The 17,415-nt window shown below is 41.5% G+C and overlaps 2 protein-coding genes across 2 annotated transcripts in view; one reads left to right on the top strand and one right to left on the bottom strand.

The window, feature by feature from the left end:
- The window catches only part of LOC106562556 (serine incorporator 4), a 42,686-nt gene extending 38,216 nt beyond the window's left edge, over nucleotides 1-4,470 (top strand). The window contains exons 9-12 of the mRNA XM_045689424.2: nucleotides 239-311; nucleotides 659-698; nucleotides 1,234-1,384; nucleotides 2,332-4,470. Of these exons, the coding sequence (XP_045545380.1) occupies nucleotides 239-311; nucleotides 659-698; nucleotides 1,234-1,384; nucleotides 2,332-2,545 (478 nt within the window). The 3' untranslated portion in view covers nucleotides 2,546-4,470. The remainder of the gene's footprint in view (nucleotides 1-238; nucleotides 312-658; nucleotides 699-1,233; nucleotides 1,385-2,331) is intronic.
- A 2,224-nt stretch (nucleotides 4,471-6,694) lies between these two features.
- adamtsl5 (ADAMTS like 5) overlaps nucleotides 6,695-17,415 on the bottom strand; it is a 58,705-nt gene continuing 47,984 nt past the window's right edge. The window contains exons 9-13 of the mRNA XM_045689423.2: nucleotides 16,082-16,245; nucleotides 13,915-14,113; nucleotides 10,243-10,383; nucleotides 9,497-9,568; nucleotides 6,695-9,134 (exon numbers count right to left, since the gene is read on the bottom strand). Of these exons, the coding sequence (XP_045545379.1) occupies nucleotides 8,791-9,134; nucleotides 9,497-9,568; nucleotides 10,243-10,383; nucleotides 13,915-14,113; nucleotides 16,082-16,245 (920 nt within the window). The 3' untranslated portion in view covers nucleotides 6,695-8,790. The remainder of the gene's footprint in view (nucleotides 9,135-9,496; nucleotides 9,569-10,242; nucleotides 10,384-13,914; nucleotides 14,114-16,081; nucleotides 16,246-17,415) is intronic.

Below are 17,415 nucleotides of genomic sequence, written 5' to 3'. Positions count from 1 at the left end.
CAATCGGAAAATACCTTTACCTTTATATTGCGCAATCTGTAACACTTCATCGATACAGACTGAATAGAGACCTAAGTACTTTACTTATTGACTTATTTAGGCTAATTACTTACTAACTTTCTATGTAACAAATGGAGTGCAATTTTGAGGTTATTTTTTTTCTGTTTGAAAAAAAGACATTGCTTGTCTTAATATTAGTTTACTTCAGTTGCTTATTCAAACAATGCTATGTTTTCAGTAACGAAGCATCCTACCTAGCAGAGGTTTTTGGCCCTTTCTGGATGATCAAAGTTTACCGCTATGAGTTCCAGGTAAAGTACGAATTCATATAAACATTTTACTGTCGAGGATCATTCACTGCCAACATGGAGGATCAACTCTGTGTTCCTGTGGCTCTGCATACATCTTGTTCCCAGTGGGTTCGTGGCACTTTAATTGGGGAGGATGGGCTCGTAGTAATAGTTGGAGTGGAATAGGTTTCCATGTATTGGATGCCATTCCATTAGCTCCGTTCCGGACATTATTATGAGCCGTCCCCCCTCAGCAGCCTCCACTGATCTTGGTATTAATTTGTGATGTGTTAGCGGCGTGTTTCCACGTTCCATACAAGTGTGGAGAATGTATGGGCATCCTGAACTCTCTCTCTCTGTTTTCCTAGAAAGCCACATGCTGCTTCTGCTGCCCTGACAAAGAGGAAGGTTGGTAGCCTACATGTCAATAAATTCTCAGCAACACTTTATTTGAAGGGTACCTGAATAAGGACTTTGTAACACATTCATAAAACAAAAATAAGCAGTACATTTATGTTGATGAAAAACATCCTTTAAAGTTGCGGTTGTTGACATAAGCATGAATGTTAATGTAGTGCTTATGAATGTTTAACAGTGTAATGAAGTCCTTATGTAGGTACCCATAAAATATATAGTTAGTAGTTATCTTAATACGGATTCTTCTCCATATTATGAAGATGCCAGTATTAAGGCTGCAGAATAGAAAATATGTCTAAATAATTTATGTACAGACTAGCGGCTAGCCTATACTGAGACTGGTGTTGTGACATTCAAATAAATCAGTATTATTTACCACTATTCTTACACCTTCTGGGAAAATTAAATTATTGTGAAAGATGAATTGCATGTTTTCTATATGCTGCTATGGTATTGTCGAGAGCAGCACGATTCTTTATCACCCTCAGGTGATTGACTTTATATTTTCGGTCTGTGGTGTTTCCAGAGGTGGAGTTTGTGATTGACGAAGATATCAAGGGCTGCCAGAAGGTGATTCACAACGAGAGCCAGAGAGTGGCTTACAGCTACTTCTTCTTCCACTTCGTCTTCTTCCTGGCCTCGCTCTACGTCATGATGACCCTAACCAACTGGTTCAGGTCAATATCTCACTCACTGGGCATTGGACACCCCAGCAAACACACAACCACAACACAACGTTGTCTCAATGTTGGCGTTACATGAAAATTAAGACACTTTACTTGATGGCTCAATCATAAGGGCTACATAACCCTGTCATAATATAACAGATGTCATAAACAGTCATGATAATAGCTTTCAACGCGCTAGCGCATTTTTCCTCTATATACATTTGGCACACTGCTTTTCCAAAGCGAAGCGTTTCACACCGCATCCCAAACGCCTGAGGGTAAATCAACATCTGTTTGTCAGTAAATGTCTACAACTAACTAGCTATTCATTTAGTACTAGTAGCTAAGATGAGTTAAACATTTTCGGCATAGCTAGTTAGCGATGTATGCTAACGTTAGCTATCGTTGCTAACTAGGTAGCTAGAGGACTGCATCTAACTAGTTCACATGCTGCTGATGTTGAGTCATTGCTGGTGAATGTTGATTAAATCTTTGGGGGTTTCAACTGAGATTTGTGATATAGCTAGCTAGCCTCCAGCTAGAAAGGGAACCAGAACATTTGGTTGGGGTCACCTAGCAACAAAAAAGTGCACTGACTCAGTGGAGCGCATCAACAGCTCCGCCGTTCAAAGCTGAGCGTCTCTCTTCTTTTGGGGGAAATTTCCATGTCGACGCAGAACCAAACTTCATACAGTCATTAAACAAACTACAGTTGTGGGCACTTAAAAGTTGCAACACTACCGTATAGGATCATGTAGCGATAGTTTGCCACAAAAACATGTACTGCAGTACAGCGTAAAAAAACAAACATTTTAGCTCCCTTAATTGTGGGTAAGATTATTGTTGACACACCTTATCCGTTACCTGGGTGTACACAGCAGCTATATTGTGCCATTGTACCTCCATTGCCGTGCTAATCAAAATTCCTCTCCCACCTTTCCTTCCTCCACCTCTAGCTATGAGTCAGCGGTGCTGGAGACCACGTTCACCCACGGCAGCTGGTCCACGTTCTGGGTGAAGATGTCGTCGTGTTGGGCATGCGTGGTGCTCTACCTCTGGCTGCTGCTGAGCCCACTCTGCCACTGTGGCTCCGACTCGCACCGCCCGCGACGCTCCCGCATTAAACGCCGCTCAGCCAACTCCTCCAGTCACGTCAGTGTCAGCGTCTGACCTGTGACCTTTGGGCCAGAGCCTGGCTTCTGGGGGTGGAGGAGAGGATAGGACAGCTGGCAGGGGAAGATGGACAATTGCCCCCGCTGTGGTACCCTGAAGGTGGAGGGTGGTTTTGATGATGTCCCCTTGCACCCTCCACCTGTCTCCCATATTGAGGTCGGATGTCAGGGGTCAGAGATGAGAGGTCAAGGGTCAGAGACTCACTCCAGCTAGAAGGACAGACTAACAGACTAACCAGAGGATTAATGATTGAATCTGATGTTCCTCACACAGACCACCTGAACCTCCAAACATAGGCCAAGGGACTAACCAGACTGTGCTCTGAAACAGGAACAAAGACCCTATACAGAATCACTACATCCTGCCATCCAAACTGATTTCGCAACATTTCACTATTGTTTCACTCGGTGAGTGAAGTATTCAGTCTGATTTAACCAGGCTAGAACCACTATGGACTACTATGCTGAGACTGCCAAAAGGGAACAAAAACGATGAGCTCTTGACTCGCATACGACAGGAGCTGTAGGGAAATGTTGGCTGACTTTTTACTCTTTTTGAATATTTTATTTCTTATAGTAAGGACTGTGTTGCATTTTTTAAATTACAACCAGGGGTAGATTTGTCAGTAGGATCATTCTTTTTCTCAGTGGTCTGAACAACTGAAGGTTTACCTGAATGTTTTGTCAGTAGGATCATTCTTTTTCTCAGTGGTCTCAACAACTGAAGGTTTACCTGAATGTTTTGTCAGTAGGATCATTCTTTTTCTCAGTGGTCTGAACAACTGAAGGTTTACCTGTATGATTTGTCAGTAGGATCATTATTTTTCTCAGTGGTCTGAACAACTGAAGGTTTACCTGAATGATTTGTCAGTAGGATCATTCTTTTTCTCAGTGGTCTGAACAACTGAAGGTTTACCTGAATGTTTTGTCAGTAGGATCATTGTTTTTCTCAGTGGTCTGAACAACTGAAGGTTTACCTGAATGTTTCGGTGAAAGTTTCCCTGAACGTTTCACACCATTTCGAAGGTTTACATGAACATTTTGCACATTAGTGTGTTCATACTGTTTGATTATGCTCGCTCTGGTGTGGAGCTAATGTGAATTATAAAATAAAATATTACTTAACACTTTCACCAACAGGTATAATGCTATATTACTTGTTATAAGCATGTATGAGCCTTTATAATGCCTTACAATAAGGCCTATACAGTTTTATGTTGGCCGAGCAAATTTCCAAACGGACCTAATGGCTTATATAGTCAGGATCATTGAGTTGATTACAACACATTATAAGGGGTTCATATATGCTTATGACAAGTCTTTCAACACATTATATCTGTCGGCTTTAAGTAAAGTGTTACCAAATACTCTTATACCAATTATTTATTTCGCAATGCCTTTTTAACATCGTGGGAGTAGTGTATCCATTTCTAAATTGGTTTTTGAAAGGAAAATGTGGTAAAATTGTTTTGGCAGTTAAGTTTTACAAGAAACCCCAGCTACAAGCCCCTGACATGTTTGGTTTGAAGGGGCTCTCTGTGATCTGGGGTGTATTTGCTAGGAACGGAATGGAAACAAATGTGCCGAAACGGGAAGAGATCTACCTGGAATTTTCCAATATGAAACGCTTGTTTTTGAATTCACATTTCAAAATGCTTCGCTACGGAGTGCACTAATGAATGCACCCGTGTTTTAAAAGAACCATTGAGGATCGAGAGCCACGTTTCTGTGAAGACTTCTCCACAGTTAATGACCAATAATTTGACTCTGTAAAACCTTTGTGTACGATTCTACATTTAGGTCCTTTTTTAGCTAATTTCATGTTACTATGATAGCAGATGTGTGAAGTTATTTTTGTAAATACATTTTGTAATGCAACACAGCTTCTGTTGATTAAAGTGTGATATTTTTGTAAGCGAACAACCCCTAAAATGACATTGGATTTTGGTAAGCATTATGGCGAGTGGTTCTCTAATCACATGACATGGCTGGGAAAAAACTATAACCCAGTTTAACTAACAGTTCACACAATTCAAAATGTGCCCCTAACTAGATGGTAATTTTCAATGAAGAAAAATTGTGGCACTTGCTTGAACTCTTTAAGACTATTTTTTGTGGTAGTGGAAGAAGTTTAAAACGTTTTACTTAAGCTAAGCATTTAAATATAGTCAAAGTTAAATGTAGTAAAATAATTGATCGGATTACTTTGATAGACTACTAGAGCAAACGTATTACTTTGGATTGTAGGGTAGTTAAAATCACACATTTCATCAGAAATAACTACACTCTGACTACTACACTTTTAGACACTCTCCTACTAGAAAATCACAGTATATGCAAACTGTAATAAAAGACAGAAGACAATGAGGCATTGTTGAAGTCCTCTCTGGGCTGGAGGGGTATCAGTGGGAAGAGGTACCCATTGGCCGGAAAGGCGGAACCCTTTCCCTGGGAGGACCTCTTCCCCCAGGGGGGACACTAGTTAACTAAGCATAGCATACACAGGGCCCTATAAAAACATTCGATTTTTTGTCCTGATTCTGATTAGTTGTTTCCCAAATTCCATTTTCTCCCTTCTGTATTTTTCAGGTTTTCGCTCTCAGAAATCACACTTTTTTTTTTACAGATAACAACAAAAATGGATGTTCCAAGTCCACAACAATGCTTGAACCACATCAGGGCACCACTTTTGAGGTCTGTGAAAAATAGAAAACAATTTAGGGTGTAGTTACACTTTAATGCAACTGTGCACCAGCAAGAGACTGTTGTTTGGTTAGTGATGTTTCTGTGGCGCTCATATGATTGCAGAATTTGCTAAACAAATGGCCACTGGATTGATGCAAATAATCATATTCTGCCAGGTAGGTATAGGCAACTTTGTAGTTTACATTTGATTGAGAAGGGTTTTGGGGAAAGCCTTTCTATCTCTACCAGAAGGTTATCATTACCATCATTACTAACGGCTACACACACTCCTTTTCCATTTCAGAAAGTTGCTGGATAATACGAATCCCATTCTGACTGACTTAACCGAATAGGCCACAACGCTCATTCAAATTAAAATATCTAAACTACAGTTGTTGCGTGTGAAAAGTTTTCACGTGCAAAAAATAAAAAGTCAATGTGCATCAGCGTTTCTTCTTTCCCTACTCTTGCTTCGCTTGTTAGATATTAAGCACATTGATAGTTTGCTAGCCAACCTCTCCTGTTTATTTACTGTATCATAGCAGCAGGCTAACAGGAGGCAGCAGCAGTCTAAATGATCAGATCGAAACATGCGATAAGAAGTGATCAAGTGAAATATGAAGCAAGTGAACGGAGACAGCTTCACTCTATCCAATCAGAGCAGCAGGATCAACATACAGCCCTCCCTTCTCTTTACAGACAGGCAACTAGCCAGTTGAGGTATGTACAGCACGGTGCTGAGGAGGACGACACGCTGTTGCCTTGACTGCCACCTCTGGAGTAGCAGCTGCTTTCTTGTTGTTCACAATTCTTCATCATCCTAACACTACTGTTCTTAACACCCTTTTCACCCTCTGCTTTATTTTCCCTGCGAGTGTGAGTATCCATAGCAACGGCTTAATGAAGAGACATGAGAAAGCTGTTAGCTGAAGTTAGCCAGCTAATTTTCTCCACTCAACTCAAACAGCTGTAACTTTTGATTGGTAGATACTTCTGTTCTGATTACAGATTTGAATAGCAGAGAAGTAGAGGAAGATATCATATGCCCAACGTGTCTAACTTGTTGAGAAACTGGTCAGCTGATTTGTGTCAAAAGTTGCAGTGAATGGAATGTTAGAAGTCTGGAAATTGATATTGTCACAATGGGATCTTTAGAAATCCCATGAAATTGAATGAAGATGGGAAATAAAATAGTTTCATAGTTTAAAAAGTATAAAAGACATCACAAAGTTGTATGCAAGCACTCAGCACGTTTTAAAGTTTGAATGACGTTTCTAGGGTAATCTACCTATACAAAAATGCATATGAGCACAGACCCATCCCGCCTTGTAAAATGTGGTGTCGGTGGTGTTAAAGAAAGCAATGTGTTGGCACATTTTTAAAACCTTATAATAAAAAATAACTTGTTACAGCATAGTTAATGTATAGGAATAGATTGAAAATAATTCACCAGTCATTCAAATTAAATATGTTTCTTATATTTGTAGCTACTCAGTGTCACACCAATATAAAATACTGAATAATCCATATTTTTGTTTCTCACAAAAGTAAAACTTCATGTGAATAAGACAACAGGAGACGTAACAAAACAGACTAAGGGAACCTGATTGATTTAATATTCAAAACACGGTAACACTTTACATTAACTTGCTCTTATGTCCGTGTAGTTTTAATTGCATAGTAATAGTAGTAGAGTTGAGCGGTTTCTGTTACTACACAAGTGGAATAAACTCAACCCCATCACTACGCAATTACAATGAAATTCAAGAAGTACTGTGCTATAACATGTAACTACAATGTTACTAGTGTAATTAATTACATTGTTACTACACAGGTATAAGAGCAAATTGATGTAAATTGTTACCCAAAACACATACATCAATAGAGAGAAATGCATTGATAGATTATTTTTTTTTAAATACTATATTTTAGAAGCAAAACACAAATATAAATGTTATGATCTAGATATTCTTTTGCCAAATAAATACAATATGGAACAATATGTTGTTTTATACATCTTAGGTATGAGAAGAAAGTAAAAAGTCACATTTATTTTGACATAGAGTGACTGGACTGTTAGCAGTCCTGGGGAGTAGTTCCACTACATTTAATTCAGTTAGTAATTTACCTATATTTTGTAGTAACTACACTAAAATCTTTGTAATGTCTTTGGTAGTTAATTACTTGTTTTAGCCATGTAGCCATCTACTGGAACTGCCCACTACATTTATTCAACAACTATTCCCTATTTATTCTCTCTCTCCCTGGCCACTGGGCTAAGCCAAAGCACTCACTCTGGCTGTCACACAGTTCTCACTACACTGTTAACATCCGGAGTGATGTGTTCTTGCAGTCATTTTTCTTAACTGTGTAGTCGATGACATTTCAGATTTAGATATGATAGTTTTTTACGAAGTAGTTTGGATGTAGTGAACTACTTTTTCAAAGTAACTATTAAAGTCAACTATATTTTTCTTTAGGGTAGCGTAAGGGCTCTATTCAATCACATCCGCTTTAGCCGACATCCTCATAGCAGTTGTTCAGGCAGTGTCGGAGGTGGAACTGCGTTAGAACAGCTCCTGGCATTACACCTGAAGCAGACATTGCCATTGGCTGCATGGAGTCGCATTAAGACAAATCTCACGCAAGCCTTGTTTACAAGTTCAAAACACTGGAATGTGAGATGTGATCTACACCTCGATTCGGCTGATAGAAATCCTCATTATTTTCTTTAGGTTAATGATTTTCAATTTGAGCGTCATTATTTCTATATAGCCTACACTTTGTCATTCTGAATATCTAACTCGAGTGACAATGATGAAGAGTAGCTCTTCACCAGTTTGACAGCTCCAACACAGTTACATCTCCGGCACCGTCAAAACATCAGCTATGTAGGTGTCAGCTATCGCCGGTTAACGCTTGATCTGATTGAATCTGGGCCGAAGTGTAGCTTAACCTCTTCCAGTGTGAAGTAATTGATACAAGCTATAAACTATATTTTCAGAGTAGCTTCCCCAACACTGCCTGTTAGTAACCCAGACAGATAGTTATAGTCAGTTTTCTAGTTAGCAAAGGGAACAAAACAACACAAACGCTTGGCCATTGAAGTGGATATATTCTTCTCTTTGGTAAGTTTAAAGGTGGGTGATAACGGCCACCTAAAGTGCTATACTTTGTGAGCTGGTCAGCTTTTGCATTGCTCTTTGAGAGGGCTTTGCCTTCTTATCACGCTGACTGACAGATCTACTGGGTCACCCTGAGTATAGTCTCTTCCCAGGGTTCAAATAGTGTTTGCCTCTGCCATTTTCAGTTCCCCCATTTTGGAATTCTAGTGGTTCTGTTGCTCTCTGTGTGTCTTTTGAAGGGCAAGAGGCAGGCAGTTGTTGCGTATGGGTGTATGGGATTTTAATGTCACACACAGACGCACACATGCAGCCCCATTGTTTGTCTGATTCGCCATCAGAAGTGCTCTTGAGGAGTGTTAAGGAGTCGTGACAGTCAAAGTATGTGTGCATCAGTGGTGTCTGGTGTGCACGTGTATACTGTACATCTCTATGTCTAGGCATAGCCGCGTCTCAGTTCCGCAGGTGGCCTGGGCCCTCTGTTACTACACAGATCCTCCAGGGGGCGCAACAGAGCGTCCTCTCTAGGTTTATAGGGTATCGCGTAGCTGTCCTCCTCCATCAGTATCCGGTTCAACGTCTGCTCGTTGTTAATGTGGCGACGCACCATCAGTACATACTGGCGCCCTTCCTCCAGAGGGGGGCAGTCACACACGTTGGGCACCCACAGGAACTCACGGTGCTCCAGGCGGAAGCGATTGTGGTAGGTATGGATGATCTGGACATCGTAGCGCGTCTCCTCGCCCCGGTACAGCTTGCTCATGACTTTGGCACGGAACACTGACAACCAATGAAAGACATAATGCTAACACTTCACAAAAAGCCAACAGGTATTATGCATTAATACTTGTTATAACTTACAAGCATGTATGCGCCTTTACAATGTCTTATAATAAGGTTTGTTGTGCCATGCTTTTTTCCCCATGCTGCGATTTTTCAACTAACTTAAAAAGCTGTTTAAGTTTCACCAAATTACATTCGTTCCTTACTTTAAAAAACTATTCAAGTGAGATTTGTCAACTTGCACCACTATCACCTGATGTTGTAAACCCAAACCCAGCTGTAAACTGGGTCATGTGAATTGAAAGCACACAAGGGTGTTTGAACCTCTAATTTTAGGTATTCAAGAAGTTCAGACTTACCAAAGTCTTTCTGGCAGTACTGCCTCTGGCGCTCCCCTCGACCGCGGGCCCGCCTACATTTCCCACAATGCCCTACGGGAGTAGAAAGAGAAGCAGTGAGTTGATTTGAGCACAGATTGTTTTTTATATCAGGGTATTGCACAATGTTTAGGATGGCACAGATGAGTTTCTGAGAGTGATTAGGGGACTTAAGGATAGTAGAGTAGAGAGTAGGACAGATTAAAGGAAAGAGTATAGATTAGGACAGATTAAAGGAAGAGTAGAGAGTAGGATAGATTAAAGGCAAGAGTAGAGCGTAGGACAGGTTAAAAGGAAGAGTAGAGAGTGGGATAGATTAAAAGAAAGAGTAGAGATTAGGACATATATAAGGAAGAGTAGAGAGTGGGATAGATTAAAGGAAAGAGTATAGATTAGGACAGATTAAAGGAAGAGTAGAGAGTGTTATAGATTAAAGGAAAGAGTATAGATTAGGACAGATTGAAGGAAGAGTAGAGAGTGGGATAGATTAAAGGAAAGAGTATAGATTAGGACAGATTAAAGGAAGAGTAGAATCAATAGAGTAGGACAGATTAAAGGAAAGAGTAGAGTGTAAAACAGATTAAAAGGAAGAGTAGAGTAGAGGGGGGAGGCAGAGGAGAGAGGATTGTAGCATTTGAGCAAGGTGAGAGTTGAGGTTTAGGGGAGTGGGGGTGAGATAAGGGTTAAAGATTTAGGTGAGGGAGAGATTGAGGTGAGGTGGAGCAAACCTCCTCGGGGTGGTTGGGGTAGTTGGTTCCTCCTGGTCTCGTCCCTCTCCAGGCGGGGAAGGACAGGTATGTGGTGGGGCTGGTGAGGGGGTTGTCGAGCTGGGTGGCGAGGGGACTTGATGGGCCAGCCACCTGGAGGAGCTGAGGGACAGTGCGGGAAAAGGTGAGTTACATTATTGACTATCAACATGCCTTTGGAGTTAGGGACAGGAGTTTTCATGACCTGACCAAGAAAATTACCTGGGTCCAAGACATAAACTCAAACGTAACTTTAAGGGATAGTTCAGCGAGTTTACATATTTATTAGATATTTGTTTTCTTACCTTAAAAGCAGTCTATGGAAAAGGAGTGACTGCAATCCACACTTTGGTTTTGTTAAACTAGCCACTACCAACAAAATGTTAACATTAGCATTTTTTTTACCAAAGCACCGTGTAAGTAAATCTCCCAGGTAAGCATGTTTCAAATTTCATGCCCAAATAATTTTTAAATCATTAAAAAAAGAATTAATTGAGGACCACAATCCATTTAAGAAATGAGGGAAAAAATATCTAAATATGTACAATTTCTGAACTATTCCTTTAAATTTTGCATTAATCATCCATTAATGTGAGATTTGTGTAAACGATGGAGAAGCACATGTGTATCTTGAATCAGGATTCGGGCAAGGGATCTTTCCAAGGCATTCTTTAGAATCTGTAAGGACAGATGCTGGGAGACGAGAAGCAAGTACAGGGAGTGAACATTTAATGAAATAGACAGGAAACAAAACACGAACAGCGTCTGGACAGGGGAAACAAAACAACATTAACGCTGACACGGAGATCCAACTGAGGAACAGAGAGACAGGGGGCAATCAACAAAGTGAAGGAGTCCAGGTGAGTCCAATAAAGCGCTGATGCGCGTAATGATGCTGACAGGTGTGCGTAATGAGGGGCAGCCTGGCGCCATTGAGCGCCAGAGAGGGGGAGCGGGAGGAGGTGTGACAGAATCACTAAAGAGTGACTTTCTGTCCAGCATCAAATCATTATGATACGACATGAGCAAACATTGTCTTAGATCATTGATTTCTACTCCAAAATGCTAAAAAGCAATCGCTTTTGTTCGTCTTGACTCCCCCAAAGGCTTTCAATGCTCCCTGTGACCCATAAGGTAAATAAGACCATGTTTCTGGACCTAACCCAGTCTTTAGCCACGACCCAAAAGGAACTAACTGCGTGACCCTTTAGTGGATCTAAACCCACCAGTTGGGAAACACTATGCTGGGGGCTAGACTACTTCTCAACCCACCAGTTAGAAAACACTATGCTAGGGGCTAGACTACTTCTCAACCCACCAGTTAGAAAACACTATGCTAGGGGCTAGACTACTTCTCAACCCACCAGTTAGAAAACACTATGCTAGGGGCTAGACTACTTCTCAACCCACCAGTTAGAAAACACTATGCTAGGGGCTAGGCTACTTCTCAACCCACCAGTTAGAAAACACTATGCTAGGGGCTAGGCTACTTCTCAACCCACCAGTTAGAAAACACTATGCTAGGGGCTAGACTACTTCTCAACCCACCAGTTAGAAAACACTATGCTAGGGGCTAGACTACTTCTCAACCCACCAGTTAGAAAACACTATGCTAGGGGCTAGACTACTTCTCAACCCACCAGTTAGAAAACACTATGCTAGGGGCTAGACTACTTCTCAACCCACCAGTTAGAAAACACTATGCTAGGGGCTAGACTACTTCTCAACCCACCAGTTAGAAAACACTATGCTAGGGGCTAGACTACTTCTCAACCCACCAGTTAGAAAACACTATGCTAGGGGCTAGACTACTTCTCAACCCACCAGTTAGAAAACACTATGCTAGGGACTAGACTACTTCTCAACACACCAGTTAGAAAACACTATGCTAGGGGCTAGGCTACTTCCATTATGTCCTGCACCAAATTACTTGATTAATTACTAAATGATCAAACCTGTTTACTAAATTCTAAAGGATGCTAAAGTCTTAGATCATTGCTTTATTGAGCAGTACACAGAAATCAGTCAAAACTATGCTACTGTACCAAGCACCACTATCTCAGCATGGAATATGCAGTGGGTTTTGGGATTAGGAGCGTTATCACTAAACACTTCCAAGAGGGGGACATTCCACTCCAGAAACTTCATGCCTTGGTTATATCTGTTATTGTCAGCCAGGTACAGATCAAAGTATAGCAGGTCAGCACAGTGTATTCAGTTTTGGATCAAAGTCCACTTTTGCAGTTATATAGGACAAATATAATGATTACTATTTAATGTTGGTTACATTCTAACCAGGGCCAATTTAATAGAAATACAACACTGATTATAAGCCTATGATTGAGTTTGCAGTTAATAATTCCCCTCTTATATAAACGGATGTAATAAAACATTCCAGAAGACATTTGCTGCACATTATTAAGGCACAGTCTGTGGGGCATTTTGTAGGTTAGGGGTTTTCAAACTGGGGTCCCTGTCAGCCTCCCAGGCCCATGTTGCCCAGGGTTATGAACATACATTGTAGATTAATAATATTACATTGTGTTGTATTACACCTTCTAAACTTATACCACAGATCCCTTGGCCAAAATGTGTTACCTTTGTTGTTGTTAGTAATATTCATTAAAACAAAATGAAATGTAAAAAAAACTATCTGAATATTTTGAGATCTGGCAGTACCTCTGCTGTACCGGAGGCAGTGAGATCTGAAAATATTAAAAACATACAAATAAATGTTTTTTATTTATTAATTTTACATTGTAGAGCTTGTCGTAATGTGGAGATTTTTTTTTACCCCTTGCAATAATGTTTAGATCCATCTATCTATCCATCTTCCGTATCCATCCATCCATCTTCCGTATCCATCCATCTTCCGTATCCACCCATCCATCTTCCGTATCCACCCATCCATCTTCCGTATCCACCCATCCATCTTCCGTATCCACCCATCCAGCTTCCGTATCCACCCATCCAGCTTCCGTATCCACCCATCCAGCTTCCGTATCCACCCACCCAGCTTCCGTATCCACCCACCCATCTTCCGTATCCACCCATTCATTTTCCGTATCCACCCATCCATCTTCCGTATCCACCCATCCATCTTCCGTATCCATCCATCTTCCGTATCCACCCATCCATCTTCCGTATCCATCCATCATCCATCCATCCTCCGTATCCATCCATCTTCCGTATCTATCCATCTATCTTCTGTATCTATCCATCCATCTTCCGTATCTATCCATCCATCCATCCATCTTCCGTATCCATCCATCCATCCATCCATCCATCCATCCATCCATCCATCCATCCATCCATCCATCCATCCATCCATCCATCCATCATGTATTACACTTTAGTCACACAAACAGAGGATGAATGAAACCAGGGGCAGGTTTTCCCATGTAAATGCATACATCACATTAAATGTACATTTTGGACTAAGAAATGTAACACGTTAATAATGGGTACATTGACGTCCATTGGCTGTTGCTTAGAAAATGCTAGCTAGCTAAGTTAGCGGTTGGTGACAGTGCCTAGGTAAACAAACCCAAAACCCGGGTTGCATTTTGTCCTTAGACTTCTTACAAGGTAAGGAAACAAAATGTTCTTTTAATTTGGTTGAACTACCCCTTTAAGAATGGTCAGCGGTCTTACCCCAGTAGGGTCTTGTGGTGACAGGGGGAGGCCTAGTAGTAGTAGTGGTAGTAGTGGTGGTGGGGTGATCCCAGGGGATGTAGCTGGCAGTGTGGTGAGGCTGGCGTAGCTGACTCCTCCTGCCATGGAACAGAGCGTAGCGGTCTGGAGGGAGCCAATACTCGTATTCTATCCCCGGGTTCCTGTCTGTCACCAACACCTGCAGACACAACCACACAGTGTACAACGGATTTATATTTTAATATATATTGTTTTATAATACCTGGTATATTTTAAGCAATATTGGCCATATAACACAAACCCCAGAGGTGCCTTATTGCTATTATAAACTGGTTACCAATGTAATTGGAACAGTAAAAAAGAAATGTTTTGTCATACACGTGGTATACCACGGCTGTCAGCCAATCAGTATTCAGGGCTCGAACCACCCAGTTTAGAACTGTCAATACCAACAATATACTGAAAAAGTATATAACAAATGGAAGACAACACGTTAAGAAAATATACGTCAGTTACATATAGGAGAGGAGACTGAATGGTTCTGCTAAATTGGCGTTTTGTATTTGTAATTATTAGGGATCCCCATTAGCTGCTGCCAAGGTAGCAGCTACTCTTCCTGGGGTCCAAACACATTAAGGCACTTATATTACACATAAACAGTTTATCATATAACATTATTACACCACTACATATCTACAATACAAAATGTAGAATACCACAATACAACAATATTACAATGTACGTGTGTGTAGAGAGAGTGTGCTAGCGTGTGTGCGTATGCATGTGTCTGTACCTGTGTGGGTGTCTCTTCACAGTTTCCATTGTTCCATAAGGTGTATTTTTAGCTGGTTTTTAAAATCTGATTCTACTGCTTGCATCAGTTACCTGATGTGGAATAGAGTTGCACCTCCCATAGTCTGTTCTGGACTTGGACTGTGAAGAGACCTCTGGTGGTATGTCTTGTAGGGTATGTATGGGTGTCCGAGCTGTGTGCTTGGAGTTTAAACAAACAGCTCGGTACATTCAGCTTGTAAACACTTCTTACAAAAACAAGTAGTGATGAAGTCAATCTCTCTTCCACTTTGAGCCATGAGAGATTGACATGCATATCATTACCGTCAGCTCCCAGTGTACTGTTAATGGCCAGACGTGCTGCCTTGTTATGAGCCAATTGTACTTTTCATAAGTCCCTCTTTGTGGCACCTGACCACACTACTGAACAGTAGTCTAGGTGCGACAAAACTAGGGGGTTGAACAAGTATACTAACAAAGCTATCATTGTGTACCTTAATTAGTGAGGTTAGTTTTCAGTCTCTATATACACTGAAGAAAAATATACAGTAAACATAACATGTAAAGTGTTGGTCCCATGTTACATGAGCTGAAATAAAAAATCTCAGAAATGTTCCATACACACAAAAAGCTTATTTCTCAAAAATGTTGTGCACAAATTTGTTTACATCCCTGTTAGTGAGAATTTTTCCTTTGTCAAGATAATCCATCCACCTGACAGGTGTGGCATATCAAGAAGCTGATTAAATCACATGATCATTACACAAGTGCACCTTGTGCTGGGGACAATAAAAGGCCACTCTAAAATGTGCAGTTCTGTCACACAACACAATGCTACAAATGTCTCAAGTTTTGAAGGCTCGTGCAATTGGCATGTTGACTGCACGAATGCCCACCAGAGCTGTTGCCAGAGAATTGAATGTTAATTTCTCTGCCATAAGCCGCCTCCAACGTCATTTTAGAGAATTTGGTAGTACGTCCAACCGGCCTCCCAACCACAGATCACGTATATGTTGTTGTGTGGGTGAGCGGTTGACCGATGTGAACAGACTGCCCCATGGTGGCGGTGGGGTTAAGGTATGGACGGGCATAAGTTACATTGAACACAATAGCATTTTATCAATGGCAATTTGAATGCATAAAAATACCGTAACGAGATCCTGAGGCCTATTGTGAGGCCCATTTGTTTCTGTACTCCCCGTCATGTGAAATCCATAGATTAGGGCCTAATCAGTCTATTTCAATTGACTGATTTCCTCATATGAACTGTTACTCAGTAAAAATCTATGAAATTGTTGCATGTTGCGATGATATTTTTGTTCAGTATAGTTATTGCATTGCGGCTGCTGTCCCTCATAACTTTGACCAGACTGACCATGACGTGCAGGTCCTCCATAGTGGGTCCAGGGACCTCAAAGCTTTCCCAGGTGTCCACAGAGCGCTTGTACAGGAGCTTGGTTCCCGCTACGCTGTACTCCCCAGGAACACTGATCTTCCAGTTCCCATTAATGACAAACTGGGAACGCCCGTTCTGGAGCGCTGGAGGGAGAAGAGAAGGATTGAATGAAGGTAGGGAATGTGTCTGCTCTTCAATGCTGATTGGTGAAGTGTGACTGAAATTGGCTGTGTGATGATAATATGTATAGAGTGTTTGATTGAATTATGCTATGGTTGGGGTCAATTCATTTTCAATCAATTCAGAAATCGCAATTGAGGGATGAGGGAAATTTGAGGTGGATATTTTCTCCACAATTTCGTCATATCCAATTATGATCTTGTCTCATCGCTGCAACTCTCCAACAGGCTCGGTAGAAGTGAAAGTCGAGTCATGCATCCTCTGAAACATGACCCGCCAAACAGCGCTTCTTAACACCCGCCCACTTAACCCGGAAGCCAGCAGCACCAATGTGTCGGAGGAAACACCGTTCAACTGACGACCGAAGTCAGCCTGCAGGTGCCCGGCCAGCCACAACAATGAGTCGCTAGATGAGCCAAGTAAAGCCCCCCGCCCGGCCAAACCCTCCCTTAACCCAGGCAACGCTGGGCCAATTGTGTGCCGCCCTATGGGACTCCTGGTCACGGCCAGTTGTGACACAGCCTGGGATTGAACCCGGGTCTGAAGTGACGTCTCAAGTACTGCGATGCAGTTCCTTCAACCGCTGCGCCACTCAGGAGGCCCTGAGTTGGAATTTCTACTTACATTTAAGTCATTTAGCAGACTGTTTCATCCAAAGTGACTTAGAGTAGTGAGTGCATACATTTTTTTGTACTGGTCCTGCATGGGAATCAAACCCACAACCCTAGCGTTGCAAGAGCCATGCTCTACCAAGTGAGCTACATGGGACCATGGGACCACTTTACTAAACTGAAATGGAATTAACCTCAACCGTACAATTTAACATTTCTTAATTCAAGTAACAAAGTTGCCTTGCCAAACAGAGTAGCATTACTACATCATTGCCTTGTTTGGCCTAACCGTGACAAGTTGCAGGAACAGACAAACAGGGAAACCATCTCTTGGAAGTACATTTTTTTTGGGGGGGGGAGGAATTTTCCAACCAAATCAGAACTAACCAAGTACATCCACTTGCCTGCCAGAAGGCCAGATCCCCAGTTTCCCCCAACCCTTTTCCCACACCCAGTTCCCCCACCCTGCCCCATGGCCAAATTAAACCTTTACGAGTGTTCCATTTCAGGATCCCTGCATTT

This window comes from Salmo salar, chromosome 11 (assembly GCF_965601325.2).
Source record: "Salmo salar chromosome 11, fSalSal1, whole genome shotgun sequence".
NCBI classification, from domain to species: Eukaryota; Metazoa; Chordata; class Actinopteri; order Salmoniformes; family Salmonidae; genus Salmo; species Salmo salar.
This window is presented reverse-complemented; position numbering and strand designations above follow the sequence as displayed.